This window comes from Spinacia oleracea, chromosome 6, assembly GCF_020520425.1.
Source record: "Spinacia oleracea cultivar Varoflay chromosome 6, BTI_SOV_V1, whole genome shotgun sequence".
NCBI lineage: Eukaryota > Viridiplantae > Streptophyta > Magnoliopsida > Caryophyllales > Amaranthaceae > Spinacia > Spinacia oleracea.
Window position 1 is genome coordinate 123,157,314 of NC_079492.1, and position 18,359 is coordinate 123,175,672.

Here is an 18,359-nt window from a genome sequence, read left to right on the forward strand (position 1 = left end):
GCTTCACACTTCTTCCATTTTCATCTTCGTGATCAACATGTTGCACTTGTACTTTATGTAATATGTGGTTTTCTTGTGGAATAATACTCGTGAGAGATGTGTAGATATTGATTTTGATGAGACAATAAAGAGCATTCAACTGGCCAAATATGCACGGGTTTGGGCGGGTGGGCAGGGGCGGATACAGGGGGGTACATTGGGGGTGCAATGTACCCCATTCCAAAAAAATTGAAGCAGTATAAGTAATCCCAACCGTTTGCAAAAGCCCAAGCCCAAAAGACTTCAACAGTCAAACCCTAGAAACTCTTCAAACAATTACACACGATTCTTTCCCTCTCTCCTCAAGTCTTCAAACGTTGAAACGCTAGATCTGAACCGCCACCGACGCCGGCTTCCTTCACCATCGCTTCTGTATTCTTTCCGACTACTCGGCGACGACGACTCACCCAGAGTTACGAGCTAGTAAGTTTTCTTAATACTGGTTTCTTTTTTGTAATTTAAACTTTGAATATGAATTAATTTGTGAATAATATGCTTGAGCATTCCCATTAACAATTTTGAATGAGCATTCCCATTATTGCATTAACTATTGGTCGATTCCGTTGGTGTTTCCGTGTTGGTGATAATCTGAATTAGTTTGTGAATATAGACTGATGAATTAGCCCAATTAATGACGATTGTTGTTTATTAAAATTAAGAAACAAATAGATGACGCATAAAGCAAAACAACATCAACTTTATTCACAATGAATTGATAATGAATTGATTCAAATGACCATACAATTGAGTAATGTGCTTATTAAACTAACCAATAAGCCTCCAAGTTGGAGTATAAAATATCACAATGTTGTGGGGAACAAACTACCTACCTTAATTAAATTAGCTTTTTATTTTCCAATTATTAAGAGTTGACTTTAATTTCTAATGTTTTGATTTTAACTGTCAGTTACGAAGGATGCTAAACAGGAGCTTAGAATTATTTTGGAAGGGAGGTGGAGGAAAGTCACAGAAGTCCTCTATTTCATCTTCTCCAACTTCACATGAAGTCCCGGTGCAAGAAAATGAGTAAGATGATAATGTCCCTCCCATTCAACAAGAAAACGAGGATGAAGTTCCTAGTTCTATGCCATCTGAAACCCTTGCTCAAAATACAGCAAGAACTAATTGTGAACAAGGTGTTTATGATGTTGATCTTCTTCCTCACGATCCTGGGAAAAGAAAGTCAATGTCCTCTTATCCTTCTGGTGATCTTGATGCTGTAAGGCGAGGATACATCATTAAAAATCCATGTCAACCGCATACACATTTTTTTCCTCAAAAGGATAAAGGAGATATGTGTCGCTTTAGTGTTTCTTGGTTTGGAAAGTACGATTGGTTAGAGTATAGTGTTGAGCAGGATGCAGCCTTTTTATTTGTTTGTTACTTGTTCAAAGATAAAACTTTGCACCCAGGAGGTGATGCTTTTGTTAACGGGGGATTTCAGAGTTGGAACAAACCTAATAGGTTCGACAGACATGTTGGGGGTTTGAGTAGTTGTCATAAAGAAGCTCAAGAAAAATATAATTTTTCATAAAATCAGAGGCATCTATCACTGAATCTTTGGACCATCAAAGTGAAGAAGTTATCAGTATTAATAAAACATGCATAACCTATTCACTTAAATGCTTGAGGTTTCTTTTGCAACAAAGTTTGGCAATTCGTGGCCATGATGAAAGTGTACATTCAAATAATAAAGGAAAATTTCTAGAACTTTTAAACTGGCTTGCTGAGAATAATAGTGATGCTAAGAAAGTTGTCTTAGAAAATTCTCCTGGAAACAATCAAATGATAGCCCCTTCCATCCAAAAATAAATTATCAGTTCATGTGCCAAGGAAACTACCAAGTTAATTATTGATGATCTTAGTGAAGAGTATTTTGCAATATTAGCTGATGATTCTAGTGATATCTCTCAAAAGGAACAACTAGCTCTCTGCATACGTTATGTTAATAAAAAAAAGGGAAGGTGTGTGAAAGATTTACTGGCATTGGCATGTTGAGGATACCACAATCGTGTCACTTAAGAAAGCTATTGAGTCTTTGCTTATGGAATATTCATTGACCTTGTCTAGAGTTCGTGGTCAAGGTTATGACGGGGCTAGCAATATGAGGGGTGAGATAAATGGGCTTAAAACTTTAATCAAGAATGATACTCCTTATGCGTACTATATTCATTGTTTTGCCCATCAACTTCAATTGACTCTTGTTGTAGTTGCTAAAGTTAATGATGTTTGCATTTGGCTTTTTGAACAACTTGGTTATTTGTTGAAAATTATTGGAGTTTCTTGTAAGAGTAGAGAAATGCTTCGAGTAATTCAAGCTCAAAAAGTTCTAGAAGCCTTAGACTTGGGTGAAATTGAAAGTGGACAAGGTTTGAACCAAGAGCTTGGTTCGGGGAGGCCTGGTCCAACTCGTTGGGGCTCACACTACAAAACTATTTTGAATGTCACTACCTTGTATTCTACAATCATGGATCTTCTTCAAATTATTGGAACCAATCCTTTGTATGGGGATAATCGTGGGAAAGCTAGAACCATCATGCTTTCATTTGAGTCATTTGAGTTTATTTTCATGACACAATTGATGTTAGAAATATTTGGTTATACAGATGTATTGAACCAAGCTTTGCAAAGAAAGGACACAAATATAGGCAATGCCATGGATCTTGTTTCTTTGACTAAGGAACGTTTGCAAAACATGAGAGATGACAGATGGGAATCATTTTTCCTTAAGGTGTGTTCTTTTTGTGCTAAGCATAAGATTGAAGTTCCCGATATTAATGATTTGTATGTTCCTCCTGGAAGATCAAAACATTTCTTTGTCAAAGCTACAAACCTACATCGCTTTCGGGTTGAGATGTTTCTTTGTGTCATTGACTTGCAACTTCAGGAACTCAAAAATAGGTTTAATGAGGTAAACATGGAGTTACTTTCCTGCATGGCTTGATTGAGTCCGGTAAATTCTTTTACTTCTTTTGATGAGACAAAATTAGTTAGACTGTCTGAATGTTACCCAAGTGAGTTCTCGGAAAATGACTTGGTAAGTCTTCGATTTGAACTTGAACTTTTTGTTGATGAAATGCGAAAGGATACAAAGTTTCGAGAAGTGAAAGATATTGGTGAGCTTAGTATGATGCTTGTTGAAACAGAGAAACACAATTCATATAAATTAGTCTACTTACTTTTGAAACTTGTATTGATTCTTCCGGTTGCAACAACAACTGTGGAAAGAGCCTTTTCCTCGATGATTATTGTGAAAAACAAATTGCGAAATAGTACGGGTGACCAACTATTGAATGATTGTTTAGTAACATTTATTGAGAGAGATCTTTTTGTTCAAGTTAGTTATGAAGATGTAATCAATCGCTTTCAAGTTATGTAATGTCGTCGAATGCAATTGTAATATTCCATATGAAATCTATGTAATCCCGACACCTTGAGTTATTTGTAATTCGAACTGTTTATATATTTGACTTTTATATAATTAACATTTTATTCATTTTGGTTGAATTTTTTGTTGACTTTTTGTTGACTTTTTAAAAAGTGACATCTTAGTTGACTTCGTACCCCCATTCCCCAAATCCTAGATCCGCCGCTGCGGGTGGGTCAACATTTTTTGGAGTCTCACCATGTTCTTCATGAAGGAAGCGATTGAAATATTCAATTTAAAGATAATCTTTCTTTTTAATTTTAATATTTTTGTAAAACATGTTATGTATTTGAACGTGTGTGGGGGTGGGGCAAATGTGATGCTAATGATAAATTTGTTTCGGTATTAATATTATGAATTACGCTCGTGAATTTCTTGAATATGTTTGGAAAAATTGTATGAAGACTAATGCGATGGTAATGATAAATATATTTCGGTATTAACGTATGAATTACGCTCGTGACTTTCTTTATCATGTTTGGATAAATTGTAAAAAGACTTCAATTAACATGCTCCTTCCCGTTAATTATAAAAATTTAGCATGCTTCTTCAAGAGTAATTGTTTGATGGTTATTGGTCATTATTTATTAAAATTACTAGTATGTAATATTAACGCATTAGTAGTAGTACTTTGTAAGTTTGAAAATTTGTGATTCTTGTGAATGGTTTCATGTGTGTTTTTATGAACTAAGATGCAACCCATGATAAAAATTTAAGATCATAATTTGTATAACTTAGTGTATGTCACTTTAGATTTGGACAATAGATGAGAAAAATGATTTAGTGTATAGGATTGTACTCTAGCTATGTAACAAATAGGCTTAAAATTTTCCAAATTGAACCACGTAAATGGTACTCAATAGAATATCGGTGTAGTGGCGGATCCAAATACATTTTTCTTTCAGAAGCCAACATAACTTAAACACGAAAAAGTGTAGTATAAATGCAAGTATACAACTAAAATAAAAACCAGGCCTGACCCAAATAACATAGAGAGTTTAAGACCCTATGCTACTATAAAAAAAATTATGCCCTAACATAAAAAATAAATCTATAAAATAATTACATGAACAATAATCACGAACCTCTTTCGGTAAAAGCTACAAGTAGAATAGAGTATTTTCCTTTTAGAATTTTTTTAAAAAAAATAAATAAATAATTGGTTGAAGAGAGTTGAAATAAAAATCCAACTTTTTATGTTCTTATGTCATAAAGTGGTAAAAGAACAAGAAAGAGAGAGGAAGTTGAAAAGATCCTCCATCCGGTAACTGTTACATGTGTTTGTAATTTTTTTTTACTTCAATTTAATTTTTCATTCATTTATGGATCCCTTTTAGTTAGAGGCATGTACTTTGTCTCATTTTGGGCCGGCAAAAGGACATGCCCGATAAAAACAATAAAATAGGAATATTATTTTGAAACTCATTATCTATATATATACTCTAATATAAATAATGTTCCTATTAAAAAAATGAGTGTCACTCATATTTAAGAAAAACTAAAATAATACATGTCCGTGTTTTTAATATATATTTTGCACTCAAGTTTTGGAGTCCTAAATAAATGCGAGTAAGTAGTAAGTACTAACAAGCTTAACAAAAATCTTTTACTGGGTTTATGGGGAGCCAGACGTACCCCATATAGTGTAATACCTCGTATTTTTATAATATTTATAAGTATATTTTATTATATTTATAAAATATTTTACGATTTATTATCAAATTCATCTTTTCTCGTTCTATTTCAGAATATCCATTCACTCGAAACTGATCCGCGTCCATTTCGACTTTCTTTAAGCGAGCCCGGGAACATTTAAATAATATTTAAATGCATTTTATTTAATGTATTTTAATTAATTAGAATATTTATTATTTTAATTAATTACGAAACGAATTTAATTCTTGAGTCGGGAAATTAAATGAGTTGCAAACGATTTTTAAAGGCTTCGGGTTTTAAATGAAAAGTCCAATTCATTTTACTAAATGAGCCCAATCAAAAGAATTTAATTCAAGTCCTAAGCTAGCCCAATCATTTAATCCCCTAAGCCCAATTCTAATTTCCTAAGCCTAGCCCATTAACAATAAGGAGCCTATAAATAGGACTCCTCGTCATTAAATGACCCCCTATTTTGTCATAAACCCTTTTCTCTCTTTCTTGCCCAACACTCCTCTTTCTCTCTCCTCTTTGGTCCGGTTAACCCGCACGCACAGCACGAGCACTCTTCGTGCCTCGTGTGCTGCTCGTGCCCTTGTTGCTCGCCCCACGTTCTCGCCCACTCTCTTGCTCGAGCCCAGCCAGCGCGCCCCTTGCCCTGCTGCTGTGCCATTGTTGTTGTTGTTGTGTGCGTTGCTTGCGCCAGCCACACCCGCTCTCCCTCGCTCGCTCTCTCGCGCCAGCGCGCGCTGTGCCCCTGCTCTCTTGCCCCTCCGCGCGCGCCCAGCGTGCCGTGTTGCCCTGTCCCTCGCGCCAGCGCTGCTGCGTCCCTTCGTCCCCCCGCGCGCACAGACACGAACGTGTGTGTGTGTGTGTGTGTGTTTGTGTGTGTTGTTCGTGTTCGTTTTCCAATCTCTTTTCGCCCAATCACATTAATTCGTGGTTGTTCCGTGCTATAGGCCGAATTGGTATAATTTTCTTCTTCCTTACCTATTCTATTTAAATTCCGTATTTTAAATTATTATATTGATATTGTTTTGAGTAATTAAAATGCTGGGAAACGGTTATGAATACCATGGTTTGAGGATTTGCGTGTTGTGATTCATTAGGCTTGTTTTAATTATTAAAGGATGAATTTTCAGATTTGTTTATTGAATAAAGCATTGATTTTTATGATAATAAACTAGTGTTATTGGGATTTTCAAGTTAGGGTTTTAACCTAGACCTAATGAGTCAATTGATTAGCATAATTAGGTGATGATTTTAATTATGATAATCAATTATATTTTAAGATTTGAATAAAGGTTTAAACTGTTGATTTTTATTGATTTTAAAGGCGGAAAAAGTTTGTTTTCGTACTAGGGATTGATTTTGCAAATTGAGACGTTTTTATTATTGAAAAACGATTGAATTCTAAAGTCTAAAGGAGGTTTTAAATTTTATAAAGTTGCTGGAAATTTAATGAACATGGAAATAATTTGAGTTTCATTATTTTGATGATAGGAGGTGATTTCTAGTTGAGTGCTCGTTATTGCAAAGTGGCCCCTACGCTTAGGTATTCAAGGTACGTACAAGTCTAGGGCGACCACACCTTTTGTCAATGACATTACATGATTGTTGATGATGTGAATTACATTATGTGGAATCATGTTTATTTTGGTGAACGAGCATGTGATTTGTGATGTTGGATTTATTGGATTAATTGTTGAACAAGCATGTTGAGATTATTATGAGTATGGATTTCATTGTCAAACATGTTGTTCAATATTTATGCATGTATGGTTTATTTCACATGCAAGGGATGGATTATTTATTTGTATGCTATTGTACGGGATGTCTAGCATACTTTGAGCCAATTATTCGTACTTCGTTGTACTATTTATTTTACCACATGTGAAGGGTTAACTCACGTAAGCCACCGCACATGTAGGTTCAGTTGGGAATATTATGTATGAAATGAATTAGGATTTGTCGTGCAAGGGCACAACCCTCATGTTAATGTGCATGATGTGGAGTCTCACCTTGGTGAGGAGGAACATGGTAGTAATATCACAAGTGTCTTGCCTTGTTGATCACAAGTCCTAAAGCATTTAAAATAAGATTGTTTTGGTTGTCGTTTATTAATTGTATGTGTGCATGTTGGTGAGTCTTGAGTTCGCCTTTAATAAAATATTAATAAACGTAAAGTGCAACCAGAACAAGCTTCAAAACTCTTGGAACGTATATACCTTGAGTATGAACAATGGGGGGGATTCTTGCCGGAAAGCTTGTACTCCTACTAATGATACAAGACGTTGTTTCATTTATATTATGCGCAGGAATTCCGTCGGTATGGACCGACACTCGGTATGGCCCGATTTTATTAGTTATTATTATTTGGTGTATGGTTGGCTCCCATCACCTTTTCCCTTTGTGGATATTCTTTTGGCCCGTTCGAAGCTTATTCTAATTAAATTGTGAGTCAAGAGTCGAGTCAAGTGTCGAGTCTTGTATTCATGATTGGTTGTTAATTATTATATGGCTTTTGCATGTTGATTAGTACTTAGTGAGTGATGCATGTTTTAGTTTCATTCACTCTATGCTTTTAAGTACTCAACTTTTGCTGACTACGTGCTTTGTGTGTTTTGGTCACGGCGTTTGCCTTAATGACCCTATGATGATCTATCATTTGGACTTGCATTGATGGGGAGTAGAATAAAATAGCAGGTTGGTTGATCGGAATCATGTGGCTTGGGATGATCGAGAGAGTTGCATTTTTTCGTATTTGGAACTATTTAACTTTACTTTAATTATGTTTGAATTTTTATACTTTGGGTTTTGGGCCATTATGGTTCCAAATTGTAGGAGGCCTCAATATTTCATTAACTATGTTTTTAAAAGTTAGTTGACATTAAATTCCGCTGCGTAATTCTGGTAATAGCCTTAACCGTTATCACGGTGGCGGTAATACTTTAGTAATTCCTTTATTTTAAGTTGGAAAATGATTTTATAAAAGCAAGGAATTATTATGGTGTTACAAAGTGGTATTTGCAGAGCTCTAGTTTGAGAGCTGCTTTGCATTAACTAATAGTGCAAAGTGGTAAATCCTTAAACTACGATTGCGTAACTTTAGGATTTTCGAAAATTATTTTCCTAAAGTCAAAATGTATTATTTTGAGTACTCAATATTTTAAAGGTCAAATACCAATTATTTTGTGTCGTTTGAAATGAGTTGAAAAGTTGGATTATTACGTAAAATTAATTAATTTTTCCGAAATTTTTTTTATTATTCGAAAATTTTGAAAATAATTCGAATTTATTTTAATAATTTCGGAAATTATTTTATTTAAATATCCTAATTAATTTAATTATTTACTTATTTATTTATTTATTTAATTATTCGAATTTTTTTCGAATTTTTTTTAAAAAAATTTCGGATTTCTTTTTATTTTATTTTAAATTATCCGAAATTTATTTATTTATTTATTTAATTAATCAATAATTCGTATTAATTTTCGATTTTAATTTAAATAATTTCAACTAAGGTAGGAGTTATTTCTTAATTAATTTCGAAAATTAATATTATTTTCAAGTGAGAATTGGGTAGACTAAGAAGGGCATATTAGTCTAAGAATGCATATTATGTGACAATGTGATTTATTAAGTGCCATGAATATGTTCTAACCATGTTTTATCTTGCTTTATGTGATTAATTGCATCATATTTCATGTTGAGCATATATTTGTTCATTGAAATTGTATGGCTCCACGAACTATTTATTGTATCCTTTTGGGGTTGGAATTTCTATGGAAACGCGTTAGTAAGACTTTTGAGTTGTGAATTTTCAGGAATTAAGGATGCTACCTTCTAAGTTCACCAGTCTAGGATACTTAGAGAATATGGATAATGAGACTCCTCGCACGTATGTTCAGAAGATCGTGTTTGCTTGTGACTATTTGGCTTCGACCAAGAATATGCCCCACCTTAGGCACAAAGATATGATGGCTAGTATGGTTATGCATTGTTTACCCCATAAGAACCCTTACATAGACCTCAAGAACAAGTTCAGTGACATGCATTTTGGTGATGGTACCCATAATTGGTACAAATATGGGACTAGTGATGGTAGGTGGAAGTATGACTCTGAGGTTCTTGCTACTATCTTAGAGGTTGCAGAAAATAGCTATGAGGATGGGAAGTACTCTGCGGGTCTAGGTATGGGCTATGGAGGAATAGAAAGTGATGGTGAGGATGGCATGATCCATGATGAGCAAGCTAGTGAGGTTGAGGAGGATAGTGATGATGATGTGGTAGAGATTGAAAATCCTAACCCTATAGTTCCTGAACCCACTATTGAGATATCCAGTGGATCTGAAGATGAGTTTGAAGAGAATAATGTGGTGGATAGTGAGCCACAACAAAATGATGAGGCTATGGATGAAGACTCGGATCCGGAAGAAGACTTGGATGATCCTAATAATCAAGACTTTACTCCAGAGCAATACAAGGAAAGAAATGATCGTCGTGATGACGTTAGTCTCTAGAGAATGTAATCCTTAGTTTTATTTTTCCTTGATTAATAAAGTGGCAAAGCTACTATTTATGGTTTTAGTTTGATCATAGTTGGAGAATAAATGCTATGGCATTAGTGGATGTAAGACTTATTCATTGGAGTTTTAATAAAAGAATAGAATTTCCTTTTTTCGTTATCCTTTAAGTTCAATTCTCAATTCTAAGTCTTGTGGGTATCGCAAAGGGATTACTTGTTATTTCTTCAATGAAATTTTATGTGCAAGGTGGTTTAGTAGCAACCATCTAAATTTACTTGCATCGAATAGTGGGGTGAGAAGGCCCAAAAATGGCGCCAACTCTTCCCCTAGGTTGCGCCTAAATGTGTTCTTGTTGTGAGTAGGTTCGTTGTTGAACTAGTGCCTTAGTAATGTCATGTCCAACCAATATTAAAGTTAGTCTTTTTATTTATTCAGGAGAAGGGATATGGCTAACCAAGAGATTTCTGAAGTGGTTAGACAACTAGCTGAGGTAGTTCGAGACCTAGCTCAAACCAGAGCCAACCCAATGCATGATCCGGTTGGGGAAATGTTTAAGAAAATAGCTCAAAGCAAGCCTCCACTCTATAGCGGAGAGATTGAACCCAGTGTGCTTGAGAACTGGTTGAGAGAGTTTGATAAACTCATTGTAGCTGTGAATTGCCCCGAAAACCTTAGGGTGAATAGTGATGTGTACTACCTAAGAGGTGAAGCTGACCTATGGTGGCAACGATGTGAAAATACCCTTAGAGCCACACCTAACTTTGGATGGGAAGCATTCAAAACTGCACTAAGGAACAAGTTTTACCCACCTTATCTGAAAAACCAAAAGGCGCAAGAGTTCATTGAACTCAAAATGGGAGGTTTGTCTGTGACGGAATACTATTCTAAGTTTATAGAGCTGTCTAGGTTTGCACCTGAAGTGGTGGCAATGGAAGAGCTCAAGGCTCAAAGATTTGAGAATGGTTTAACCATGGACTTACAACTGTTGTTGTCTGTAGAGACCTTACCTCATTAGACACCCTGTACGGAAAAGCTACTCACTTGTATGGGTTACAGCAAAGGAAGAATGGTAGTGCTGAAAAGAGAAAGGATGGTGGAAGCTCGAATCAAGGGAATAACCATCAGAATCAGGAGAATATTAAGAAGCACAAAGGAAATGGGAATTTCCAGTTTAGGGCTAACAATGGTGGTAATTGCAACAACCAAGGTGGTGGAAATCAGTCTGGAAGGAATGGAGTACGGACCTACGAATGTAGGCGCTGTAACATGAATCACCCTGGAAAGGATTGTGATGGAAATTTGGTGACTTGTAGATTCTGTCAAAAGTTAGGCCATATGGAGTATGAGTGCTATTCTAAGAATGGAAAGCCTAACCAAGGTAACCACCAAGGCAATAACCGGAACAATCAGAACCGAAATTGGGGAAATGGAGGTGGAAACCAAAGGAACCACCAAGGAGGTAACAATGGCAATATCAATGGCAATCACCAGAACCATGGAAAGCCTGGAGGAAACCAACAGCAGAATGGGAACCGAAACAACAATGGGAACACCAATGGAGGTGGCTATAACAAAGGAGTTGCCCAAGGAAATTAAAGTTGATTGTGATATCTAGGCAAGAAGCGGAGACTTCCTCTGACGTCATAGCGGGTACTTTTTCTATTAATTCCGTTTTAGTTAAAGTTCTATTTGATTCTGGTGCGACTTATTCTTTTATATCAGTAGATGCTTTGGGGAAACTAGGGTTGAAAGAGCCTGAAACAATTGAGGTACATATAGTCATACCTACTGGTAGTATAGTGAAGTGTACCAAAATTCATAGAGATGTGCCTTTGACCATAGCCAAGATCGTGTTCTTATCTAACCTAATCGAATTTGAGTTAGGAGAGCTAGATGTAATTCTAGGGATGAATTGGTTGGCCAAATTCAAAGCCAAAATAGATTGTGAGAAGCAGAAGGTTCACTTGAGGTCTAGCCTAGGCAAAGTAGTGTCATATCCTCGTTTTGGTAAGCCTAAGAACATAGGAATCATCACGGCAATGGAACTCGTGAAGCTAGTCAGTAAAGGGAACCCGTCCTTCTTATGTAATGTGAGAAACCTAGAGCATGTGATCAAGGATCAGCCCGAGGATATTGCAGTAGTCAATGAATTCCTTGATGTATTTCTAGAAGAGATCCCGGGGATGCCTCCCAATCGACCTATTGACTTTACCATATATTTAGTGCCTGAAACCGCCCCTATTTCAAAAGCACCTTATCGAATGGCTCCAGCAGAAATGAATGAGTTAAAAGGCCAACCAGAGGATCTATTGGAGAAAGGTTATATTAGGCCAAGTGCATCGCCTTGGGGAGCACCAGTTCTGTTTGTGAAGAAAAAGGATGGAAGTATGAGGCTCTGTATAGACTACAGGGAGCTCAATAAGGTCACAATCAAGAACAAGTATCCATTACCTAGGATAGAAGACCTATTTGACCAACTAAAAGGAGCAGGAATCTTTTCAAAGATCGATTTGCGTTCGGGTTATCATCAATTGAGAATCGCTGACCATGACATACCAAAGACCGCATTCGGGACTAGATACGGACATTATGAGTTCACTGTTATGCCTTTTGGGTTAACCAATGCCCCTGCAATATTTATGAACTTAATGAACCGTGTATTCCATGCCTATTTGGACAAGTTTGTAGTGGTTTTCATAGATGACATCCTAGTGTATTCAAAGAGTGAAGAGGATCACGCGGAACACTTGAGATCGGTGTTGAGTACCTTGAGAGATAACCAGTTGTATGTCAAGTTCTCAAAGTGTGAGTTTTGGTTGGAAAGAGTTGCATTTTTGGGACATTTTGTGTCAAAAGAAGGAGTGGCAGTTGACCCTGCTAAGATCAAAGCTGTTAGTGAATGGCCCACACCCAAGAGTGTGACTGACATTCGTAGTTTTCTGGGATTAGCTGGCTACTATAGGCGCTTTGTGCAAGACTTCTCTAGGATAGCCAAGCCCATGACTACCTTGATGAAGAAGGAAACCAAGTTTGAATGGAGTGACCAGTGTGAGGAAGCATTCCAAGCCTTAAAGACGCGATTGACAACCGCGCCAGTATTAACCTTACCGGATGAGAGTGGTGCATACGATGTGTATAGTGATGCCTCTAAGAATGGTTTAGGGTGTGTATTGATGCAGAACGGGAAGGTTATTGCATATGCGTCAAGGAAATTGAAGCCATATGAATCCAATTACCCTACCCATGATTTAGAGCTGGCTGCTATAGTGTTTGCATTGAAGATATGGAGACACTATCTGTATGGTGTGAAGTGTAGGATATTTACGGACCACAAAAGTTTGAAGTACATCTTCACACAGAAGGATTTGAATATGCGACAACGAAGGTGGTTGGAGTTAATTAAGGACTATGATTTGGACATCCAGTACCATGAGGGAAAAGCCAATGTAATTGGGATGCCTTGAGTAGGAAATCGAGTCATAGTGTTAATGCGTTAGTCGTTGCTAACGAGCTGTGTAAGGACATGTAGCGTTTGAACCTTGAAATAGTAAGTGGTGAAAGCCTTGTGGGAATAATGAATGCCTTAAACATCAAGCCGTCAATATTTGATGAGATTAGGGAGAATCGGGCTGGTGATGTAAAGTTGGAGCGAATCAAGGAAAAGATTTCGCAAGGTAAGGAGTTAGAATTCCGAATCCAAGATGATGGAAGTTTAAGGTACAAAGGCAGGTGGTGCGTACGTTAAAGGTGTGGAGAATTGAAGGAGAAATTGATGAAAGAAGGGCATAATACGCCATATTCCGTGCACCCAGGTGGTGACAAGTTGTATAAGGACTTGAAAAAGGTCTATTGGTGGCCAAGAATGAAGAACGAAGTGGCTGAATTTGTGGCTAGATGTCTGACTTGTCAAAAAGTTAAGATTGAGCATAGGAGACCTCAAGGGAAGGTCCAACCTTTAGAGATTCCAAGCTGGAAATGGGACTGTATTTCTATGGACTTCGTCACTTGTTTACCTAAGTCAAAGACTGGGAATGATACAATTTGGGTTGTGGTAGATAGGTTGACTAAGTCAACAGTGTTTATACCAATGAAGGAAACCTGGAAAATGGAACAACTTGCTAAAGCCTACATTAAGAATGTTGTGAGGTTACATGGAGTTCCTAAGGATATCGTATCAGATAGGGATTCAAGGTTTCTTTCGAATTTCTGGAAAAGTGTGCAGAAGAGCTTTGGTACGACATTGAAAATAAGTACAGCCTTCCACCCAGCCACGCATGGACAAACTGAAAGGACTATCCAAACCCTAGAGGACATGCTTCGGGCATGCGTTATTGATTTCCAAGGAAGTTGGGAAGATAGCCTGGATTGATTGAGTTTTCATATAACAATAGCTATCATGCTAGCATTGGAATGGCACCATTTGAGGCTTTGTATGGACGAAAGTGTAGAACTCCACTTTGCTGGAACGATATTAGTGAAACCGTAGTGTTGGGACCTCAAATGATAGAGGACACCATGAACCAAATCCGAACCATCCAATCAAAGATTCAAGCGGCGCAGGATCGCCAAAAGAGTTATGCAGACTTGAAACGTAGGGATGAAGAGTTCAACATAGGTGATAAAGTGTTGCTCAAAGTGTCACCAATGAAAGGTGTCATGAGATTTGGAAAGAAAGGGAAGTTAAGCCCTAAGTACATAGGCCCATATGAGATCTTAGAAAGAATCGGAAAGGTAGCCTATAGACTAGCCTTGCCTATGGATTTGCATAGAGTGCATAATGTGTTCCACATATCTCAGTTAAGGAAATATATCCCGGATAAATCGCATGTGTTGCAACCGGAGACCATAGAATTAGACCAAAGTCTAACCTTTGAGGAAAGACCCGTCAAAATCATTGATAGCAAAGTGCGTAGTACTCGTACTAAAGATGTGAAAATTGTCAAAGTGTTGTGGTCTAATCAAGAATCTGAGGAAGCCACTTGGGAAGCGGAGGACGAAATGAGAAAGAAATATCCCGAGCTTTTTCCCGAGGTTAGTTGAGTTACGGGGTCGTAACTCGTGTCTTTTAAGGGAGGTAGAGTGCGGTAGAATTTCGCGCTTTTTACCTTGATTTCCCCTATTCTATGCTCAATTTAGTGCTTTCTATTGAATTTTCACTTATTATTGTCCTGTTTAATCATGCAAAGAGTACAGCAACTTAAAATTTTTGTAAATGAACGTATTGAAAGTCTCAGAAAGTCTCAAGTTTTGAGTTGAATTTTGATTTCCGAACCCAAGTTTCGGGACGAAACTTCTTTTAAGGAGGGTAGACTGTAATACCTCGTATTTTTATAATATTTATAAGTATATTTTATTATATTTATAAAACATTTTACGATTTATTAACATTTAAATAATATTTAAATGCATTTTATTTAATGTATTTTAATTAATTAGAATATTTATTATTTTAATTAATTACGAAACGAATTTAATTCTTGAGTCGGGAAATTAAATGAGTTGCAAACGATTTTTAAAGGCTTCGGGTTTTAAATGAAAAGTCCAATTCGTTTTACTAAATGAGCCCAATCAAAAGAATTTAATTCAAGTCCTAAGCTAGCCCAATCATTTAATCCCCTAAGCCCAATTCTAATTTCCTAAGCCTAGCCCATTAACAATAAGGAGCCTATAAATAGGCCTCATCATTAAATGACCCCCTATTTTGTCATAAACCCTTTTCTCTCTTTCTTGCCCAACACTCCTCTTTCTCTCTCCTCTTTGGTCCGGTTCACCCGCACGCACAGCACGAGCACTCGTCGTGCCTCGTGTGCTGCTCGTGCCCTTGTTACTCGCCCCACGTTCTCGCCCACTCTCTTGCTCGAGCCCAGACAGCGCGCCCCTTGCGCTGCTTCTGTGTCATTGTTGTTGTTTCTGTGTGCGTTGCTTGCGCCATCCACACCCGCTCTCCCTCGCTCGCTCTCTCGCGCCAGCGCGCGCTGTGCCCCTGCTCCCTTGCCCCTCCGCGCGCGCGCCCAGCGTGCCGTGTTGCCCTGTCCCGCGCGCCAGCGCTGCTGCGTCCCTTCGTCCCCGCGCGCGCACACACACGGACGTGTGTGTGTGTGTGTGTGTGTGTGTGTTGTTCGTGTTCGTTTTCCAATCTCTTTTCGCCCAATCACATTAATTCGTGGTTGTTCCGTGCTATAGGCCGGATTGGTATAATTCTCTTCTTCCTTACCTATTCTATTTAAATTCCGTATTTTAAATTATTATATTGATATTGTTTTGAGTAATTAAAATGCTGGGAACCGGTTATGAATACCGTGGTTTGAGGATTTGTGTGTTGTGATTCATTAGGCTTGTTTTAATTATTAAAGGATGGATTTTCAGATTTGTTTATTGAATAAAGCATTGATTTTTATGATAATAAACTAGTGTTATTGGGATTTTCAAGTTAGCGTTTTAACCTAGACCTAATGAGTCAATTGATTAGCATAATTAGGTGATGATTTTAATTATGATAATCAATTATATTTTAAGATGTGAATAAAGGTTTAAACTGTTGATTTTTATTGATTTTAAAGGCGGAAAAAGTATGTTTTCGTACTAGGGATTGATTTTGCAAATTGAGACGTTTTTATTATTGAAAAACGATTGAATTCTAAAGTCTAAAGGAGGTTTTAAATTTTATAGAGTTGCTGGAAATTTAATGAACATGGAAATAATTTAAGTTTCATTATTTTGATGATAGGAGGTGATTTCTAGTTGAGTGTTCGTTATTGCAAAGTGGCCCCTACGCTTAGGTATTCAAGGTACGTACAAGTCTAGGGCGACCACACCTTTTGTCAATGACATTACATGATTGTTGATGATGTGAATTACATTATGTGGAATCATGTTTATTTTGGTGAACGAGCATGTGATTTGTGATGTTGGATTTATTGGATTAATTGCTGAACAAGCATGTTGAGATTATTATGAGTATGGATTTCATTGTCAATCATGTTGTTCAATATTTATGCATGTATGGTTTATTTCACATGCAAGGGAAGGATTATTTATTTGAATGCTATTGTACGGGATGTCTAGCATACTTTGAGCCAATTATTCGTACTTCGTTGTACTATTTATTTTACCACATGTGAAGGGTTAACTCACGTAAGCCACCGCACATGTAGGGTTCAGTTGGGAATATTATGTATGAAATGAATTAGGATTTGTCGTGCAAGGGCACAACCCTCATGTTAATGTGCATGATGTGGAGTCTCACCTTGGTGAGGAGGAACATGGTAGTAATATCACAAGTGTCTTGCCTTGTTGATCACAAGTCCTAAAGCATTTAAAATAAGATTGTTGTGGTTGTCGTTTATTAATTGTATGTGTGCATGTTGGTGAGTCTTGAGTTCGCCTTTAATAAAATATTAATAAACGTAAAGTGCAACCAGAACAAGCTTCAAAACTCTTGGAACGTATATATTCCTTGAGTATGAACAATGCGGGGAGTCTTGCCGGAAAGCTCGTACTCCTACTAATGATACAAGACGTTGTTTCATTTATATTATGCGCAGGAATTCCGTCGGTATGGACCGACACTCGGTATGGCCCGATTTTATTATTTATTATTATTTGGTGTATGGTTGGCTCCCATCACCTTTTCCCTTTGTGGATATTCTTTTGGCCCGTTCGAATCTTATTCTAATTAAATTGTGAGTCAAGAGTCGAGTCAAGTGTCGAGTCTTGTATTCATGATTGGTTGTTAATTATTATATGGCTTTTGCATGTTGATTAGTACTTAGTGAGTGATGCATGTTTTAGTTTCATTCACTCTATGCTTGTAAGTACTCAGCTTTTGCTGACTACGTGCTTTGTGTGTTTTGGTCATGGCCTTTGCCTTAATGACCCTATGATGATCTATCATTTGCACTTGCATTGATGGGGAGTAGAATAAAATAGCAGGTTGGTTGATCGGAATCATGTGGCTTGGGATGATCGAGAGAGTTGCATGTTTTCGTATTTGGAACTATTTAACTTTACTTTAATTATGTTTGAAATGTTTGAATTATTTATACTTTGGGTTTTGGGCCATTATGGTTCCAAATTGTAGGAGGCCTCAATATTTCATTAATCATGTTTTTAAAAGTTAGTTGACATTAAATTCCACTGCGTAATTCTGGTAATAGCCTTAACCGTTATCACGGTGGCGGTAATACTTTAGTAATTCCTTTATTTTAAGTTGGAAAATGATTTTATAAAAGCAAGGAATTATTAGGGTGCTACATATAGCCCATTAGGAAATCCACCACTTCATCGGTGGATCTAATTTTTTTTCGTAGGGTGGACCATAATATATGATTTGACAAAAACAATATAACACGATCTTATGAATGAATCAGGGCATATATAAAAAACAGAAATAACTTGTACAATTTAAAAAGAAAAAGAGTTCACAACCCTTTGTGATTTGGGCTATTTGGCGAACAATATTCTCTCGTAAATGTGTAAAAAGAAGGAATTAGAAAAGGAAAGTTAAAGATGCCTAATACAAACAAAAAAAATTAGGCAAAATTAACACCGACTTTACTAATACATGCTTTTGTTCTCTTTGACAAATATGACAAACTACAACTTCTGGTTTTATTGCAGCGGATGCTATGCTATATAGTACTAGTCATCTACGAAGTACTCCGTATTGGTTTGTATCAACATCAGGTAAAAATGATATGCTCTTAAAATCT

General features: G+C 36.9%; 1 protein-coding gene across 1 annotated transcript; it reads left to right on the forward strand.

Annotated features, from left to right (window-relative positions):
* The first annotated feature begins 1,123 nt into the window (after nucleotides 1-1,123).
* LOC130463560 (uncharacterized) lies at nucleotides 1,124-3,418 on the forward strand. The gene is made up of 4 exons (XM_056832724.1): nucleotides 1,124-1,503; nucleotides 1,860-2,003; nucleotides 2,110-2,950; nucleotides 3,125-3,418. Exons 1-4 carry the CDS (start codon nucleotides 1,124-1,126, stop codon nucleotides 3,416-3,418), a joined length of 1,659 nt encoding a protein of 552 aa, XP_056688702.1.
* Nucleotides 3,419-18,359: the final 14,941 nt, after the last annotated feature.

Bases quoted from the DNA above. Each gene is read 5' to 3' on its own strand.
- LOC130463560 (XM_056832724.1), top strand. From the start codon at position 1,124: ATGCCATCTGAAACCCTTGCTCAAAATACAGCAAGAACTAATTGTGAA. The intron at 2,004-2,109 runs GTGTGTGAAAGA...GACCTTGTCTAG, and splicing joins GTTAATAAAAAAAAGGGAAG to AGTTCGTGGTCAAGGTTATG. The intron at 2,951-3,124 runs GTAAACATGGAG...GAAATGCGAAAG, and splicing joins TCAAAAATAGGTTTAATGAG to GATACAAAGTTTCGAGAAGT.